Source organism: Nanorana parkeri, unplaced genomic scaffold, assembly GCF_000935625.1.
Source record: "Nanorana parkeri isolate BGI_ZX_2015 unplaced genomic scaffold, ASM93562v1 scaffold172, whole genome shotgun sequence".
Classification (NCBI taxonomy): domain Eukaryota; kingdom Metazoa; phylum Chordata; class Amphibia; order Anura; family Dicroglossidae; genus Nanorana; species Nanorana parkeri.
Genome location: NW_017306440.1, coordinates 1,944,380 through 1,950,356, shown reverse-complemented (window position 1 = coordinate 1,950,356; position 5,977 = coordinate 1,944,380). Strand labels below are relative to the sequence as shown.

General features: G+C 40.2%; 1 protein-coding gene across 1 annotated transcript in view; it reads right to left on the bottom strand.

Moving 5' to 3' along the window:
* Positions 1-464: 464 nt before the first annotated feature.
* The window catches only part of LOC108785637 (transmembrane emp24 domain-containing protein 11-like), a 13,371-nt gene continuing 7,858 nt past the window's right edge, over positions 465-5,977 (bottom strand). Inside the window, exons 4-5 of the mRNA XM_018554753.1 lie at positions 2,899-3,045; positions 465-614 (exon numbers count right to left, since the gene is read on the bottom strand). Coding sequence (XP_018410255.1) covers positions 465-614; positions 2,899-3,045 — 297 coding nt within the window. The remainder of the gene's footprint in view (positions 615-2,898; positions 3,046-5,977) is intronic.

Below are 5,977 nucleotides of genomic sequence, written 5' to 3'. Positions count from 1 at the left end.
TAGACCCCATTCACACTGAGCTACAAGCTTTTTCAGCACTGATTTGAGCTGATCGACTTTGAGCGACATTGAGCTACAGTGCACATTTTGTCATGCTATGTAGCACTTCTTTCGGCAGTCTATTGGGGCCAAATCGCTCGAAATCCGCCGAAATATAGCTTATGTTTGAGCGACAAGCTTGAGCTACAAACTACAGGCGACACTGAGTGGCAAGATGTGAACATCTCCATTGAAATGCATTGGAAGAGCTACAATGAGCTACATTGAGCTTCATATTTGAGCAATTTTTGAGTGGAAATTGCGCTACAAAACACTCAGTGTGAATGGGGTATGGATTGTGTGTTTATTAGGAAGGGTGATAAACACACAGTAAAAAAGTAAAACCAAGATTGGTGCTGGAAGGGGAGGGGGGGTGGGGGTGATCAGAGAAGAGGCTCATCTGGCTAACAAAGTTAATAGAAATGTTATACAACTTTCTTGGCGATGAGGAAATCTTTTAAGCGTTTGATCTGCCAGATGCCAACAGAGGTGAGGATGAGGGTTTGAATAATAGCCCACCATAAAACATTGCTGTTCATGTCTTCACTCTTCTGTCGGTAATATTCTTCTCGCTCCTGAAATGGAAACAAGTAATACTGTAAGCAGAAAACAACACTGTAAGCTCTGTGACAAAAAGTGGTTTATCCCAAACAACAGAAAGTGCCAACAAAAAAGATTATTTGTGACTTTGCAGGTACAATCGTATACATCTAGACACTGGTCAGTATAGGATATTAACCTGGTCTAGATTGATATGAATGTACTTCAAAAGTTTCCAAAAAATATTTTTTGTTGGCACTTTCTAAGTGTGTAGGGATGATGGTGCACTCCCTTACTGGGACAATTCATGGATACCAAGCATAATAAGTTAATCATTTACCCCTAATAACACACTTTTGTTCAGGCGGTTAGTCAGCTATCCACTCATTAAGTACCAATCTGGGTGCTCTGCTTCTGACTGACAGCCAACAAAGGCCAATAGGAAACCAGAGGACGACAATGAATAACAATGTAAGATGCAGACAAACCATATAGCTGTACAGACCTCCAGCAACTAAATAACTTTGAATGAGCAGTACTGAGCACTTCTGTGTTCATTCATAGAGAAGGACATTGTAAACGTGATTGGCATGTTTACTACCTTCTTCAGTTGAACACAGAGAAACTCAGTACTGAGTACTTCTGTGTTCATTCATACAGAAAGACATTGTAAACGTGATTGGCATCTTTACTACATCCTTTAGTTGAACACTGAGGAACTCAGTGCAGAGTACTTCTCTGTTCAGTCATACAGAAAGACATTGTAAACATATTTGATATGTTTACTACATCCTTCAGTTGAACACAGAGGAACTCTAAGCACTTCTGTGACCAATAGCAAGTTTAGGGCCATAGAAGAGAAGGAGATTGAGGACTCAATCGCTTTCTCTATTACAGTAAAGGAAGCCGACTTTAAACAGACCCCTGAAGTTTCTCCAAAGAAGACATGTCACAAATGTTGGATATACTGTTATCATGGGGCTTGTCATCCCCTGGTGAAAGTCAATCAATCAATCAATTAAATTAAATAACATTTAAATTAAAAATGTATGGGTTTGGGGGGTATTTCACAAACTCTGAAAGCTGTATTCGAAAAATTATTAAAAAGTTAAAAAAAGGTGCAAAAATTGTCTAGCGCCCTGAGGTAAAAAGAAAAAAAAAAAAACACCCGGCAGTGAAAATATCACTAAAATTACGTTTCTGGTACAAAGCATGACAAAGTTATTTACAAATGAAAACATTTTTTTTATTTTATTTTGCGCATTTTCTTGTTATGTCACGCTATAAAAAGTAACAAGCAAAACAAATAACAATGAAAAAAATGAAATAATAATCGTGATTAAAAAAAAATGATTAGCTAAGGGAGAAGTGGAGGAAGGACTTTAGGACTGATTAGGGTTAAGGAGTTCAATAGGAATACATTTTATTTAGAAAAAGGCTTAACTTGTTAGGTTTCCTAAGTAGATGTCCTATGCAAATCAAGGTGACACCTACATGCAGTATACGATACATTGACTCAATATATATACTCAATGACAAGTGTCATTTTACACAGAAGCACCTCCATTTTGACAGCTGCTCCTTCTGTGTAATACAAACGATTACTGGCTGTCATTTTGACAACCGGTAGCTGCCAATAATAGTGGTGGGGGGAGTGTTGGCAGGGAAAGAGGACCCAGACGTGAGAGATACATCTTAGAAAATTTGTTGACTTCTTATGTTTAAAATCCTCAAGTGGTTAAAGTGTACCTAAAATCATTTTGTTCATTTTGGAAAAAAGTAGGGGATGGTTAAAACCCGTCAGTTTTTTTTTTCACGCTATCTTTGTCCAATGGGGGGTATTTCCCTTCACTTCCTGTCCCACAGGAAGTTTCCCTTCTACTCATGTTGTGGCGACAACTCAACATTTTGGATTTTATACCTCACTTTTGGTTCCATTGACAAATACAGAGAACAAATCTCTCTAATGGGGACGCAGAGAGCAATACAATACTGTCTAATATTCCAAATCCCTCACCGCTTTATAAAAACAAGTTTTGGATACACTTCCTATTCTACACAGCCAGTTTCCTCTTGTACTTCTTTACATGAGAGAAATGCAGACAAAACGCAATGTGACCGAATGCATTGCTGCGCCAGAAACATTCCAATCAACCTGCAATGGCCAGATTTAAAAGCAAATGGAGCGCACGCCATAAACGTCCCCAATCTGTAGATGTGCTGCCATTAGCCTTTAATTACACTCAAAGACTAACAACATTCTATATTTGAGCTGAAAAAGACACCAAGTCATGACAGAAATCGCATGCATAACCATACCCGCTGATATTCCTGTTCTTTCGTGATATGGCTCATTTCTCCTTGAAGGTTTTCTAGAATGTTGGAGACTTCTTTTACTTTGTCCTTTGGATCCACAGCTGAGTAATCAAAAGGGTGTTCACCAACCTGAACGTCCAAGTGTATGCGCTGAAAAGTACAATCATGATGCTTTCATCCCTGCCACAGACTTATATGGACTCAGACAAGGTATGGACTATGCTTTAACAATGATTAATGCACAATTTGTTTATTTTAATAACTTGAGGAGCTTGGGGGTGGGAGATACATCCTATACAACTTCAACCAGGTTTCTAGAGTGTATCTCCTATGCCTGGCACCTTTTCCCACTGCCGGCACTCCACTCCTCCACTCCAAATACTGTCAAGAGGTCTGATAATCATTGGGGTGTACCACCTCAAGATAAGGATCTAATATGAATGTCAACTTCTAATTTTCCTCTAAAAGGAAGGAAAAAAGTGACCATTTAGGAGCTTGAAAGTTCACTTTAATAAAATATCAAAGACCTTAAAGTATATGTAAACCCAATCATTAAATCTCATATATTATAGATTAAATCTGAGATTTTTTTAAATATGTATTGTTCATTAAAATAGTACCTGGTGATCCTGCCACAAGGGTCCTTGTACAAGGACTTCCTATTATGGGGTAACAGCGCTCTGTCCCTGCTTCCCAGTTGTGCTCCTTGTTGTCACCCTGTCACACGGGCCTCCCAATGGAGACTACTAGTGGTCATTCCAACATACATTAGGCTGGGTTCACACCTAGGCGACAGCGTTTTTGCTCGTTTCTACTCGCGTATTTGTTGCATTTTATGCGCATAAATCAAGTTGCGTTTTTTTTTATTTTGACATATTGATGTGAATGAGCAAACGCAAGTAAAACGCAGCAAACATGCGTTTTTGAGCGTTTCCATTGAAATGAATGGAGCCAAGCCATTATTCTCACAACAGAAATGTTCACAGACTTTAGCAGGGCAAAGGGCTCCACGAATATCTGTGAACATTTCTTTTGTGCGAATAATGGCAAAAATTAGCAAATATTTTTTTGCAGTTTGAATGTATTGTGATGCTGTTTATAAATAGACCCCAAAGTGCTTTAGGACTACTAATGCCTCTCCCTTTTATCTTCTCCATAACATAGGGCAATGTTTGTCTATACTCTACAGAGAAAGCTGGGGAAAATACTTAATGATAACAGTTAGCAAAGGAAGTTATCAGCTAATATTTCCAATTGCCCAATGAATACAATTCAGAATACTAACCACAACATACAAAGCCATCCATAACTCTGCCCCCAGCTACATCTCCAACCTCACCCAAACCGTCCTCTCCACTCCTCTCCAGACCTCCTGCACTCTAGCTCCCTCATTACCTCCTCTCATGCTCTCCTCCAGGACTTCCCCAGAGTGTCTCCCATCCCCTGGAACTCCCTACCCCAATCTGTCCTATTATCTCCTACTCTGTCCTCCCGTCACCCAAAGCTCAATATACCGCAAGCTACAGCTGGCGGTATACTGAGACCGCCGCAGCCGGCAGGGATCCCAACATTACTGTCACAGGTCAGCAAGAACTATGAGAATGAGTGATTTTCACTCGCCTCATAGTTCTCCTTTAAATATGCCATTGAAGTGTTTTTGTTTTTTTTTCAATAGGTTCAAAAGAGGACCCTAGTTTGTGTCCTCCCGTTACCCTTAGAAGAACTATGGGGAAAAGCCCTGACCCCCTATAGTTCTCCTTTAACAGACCAAAGAGGAGCAATCAAAGAAAAGTTCACTGTTAGGGTTAATATATACTTTAAGCGATTTTGTACTAAACCAGGTTTTAATAAAAGGCTCTTTGCTTCCTTTTGTCCCCTTCACCATTACCTGAACGGTTCTCCAGTCTCTAAGCACTGTGCTACATCTGTGAAATCCTAACAAACTATAAAGACATCCAGAGTGACATACTCCGAAGAGTAATGAGGTTGCAATGATCTGTATTGAATTTCGTTTCACCTGTGATGTGTATTGCTCAACTCTCTTCTACATCTCACTGGAGCAGAATAATGTAGCAGACACTGAACTGATTTCAACATGTCTCTGCAATATCAGTTCAATTTTGCATTCAGGAAGCCTCAGCGCCTCCGCTCCCGCGCACTTACACTAACTGGCTTTCGGGAAAATGGTCTGTGAAATTGTCTAAGTAGATTTGTTTGCTCCACTGTCTCAGTTTCAGCGGAGTCTCTGTCTAAATATTTTATGTTTGCACCGTGAATGATGGCACAGATTTAGAAGCTCAGTTATATTTAGTCTAATGTTGTGTTTGCTGACATGTTGATGGTTAGCGAGCTGCTGCTCTGTTTGCTGGAAGTTTCCAAGAATGTATGATGGCACGTTACAAAAATTTGGCCAGCTATGAACCCCCATCATAATTAAAGGCCAGGGCAAAATATGATCCCCCTTTTTATCTGCCCTCCAAATCCAATTCAAAAGGAAAAAAAAAAAGTTTGGGCTTTAGATAACTTATTGTCAACTCGTTTTCTGTCAGCACATTACACATACCATGGAGTTGATTTATAAACAATTTGTTTGCCCTGCAAATATCTGTGAACGTTTGTTCTGTGAGAAGATGTGCACAAACACAAGCTCTTTAGCTTTTTTTCTTTAAAAGTGGAATTCATTTTGTAAGTTCTGCTGGTAGTATTGCATTATGGCCCCTAGATGGCGCTAAAGGAACATAGGAAATAGGTTTTTATTTTCTATGCTCCTCAGCCCCATCTGTTGGCCATAATGCGATGTTACAAGCGGAACATTTTAAATTAAAGTGACAATAAACTCAGGAGTTAAATCTTAAAAGTCATTCAAGTACCTTAAAGGAGAACTATGGGGTTAAGGTAACGGGAGGACACAAACTAGCATCCTCCCGTCACCCTAGGCTCAGTATACCGCGAGCTGTAGCTCGCGGTATACTGAGACGCCGCAGCTGAAGCGGATCCCGACAATTGTGCCGGGATCCGCCCAGCTGCGTGACTGACAGCTGGCTCTGCCTATGTAGAGGCAGAGCCAGCTGTACCCGCCCCC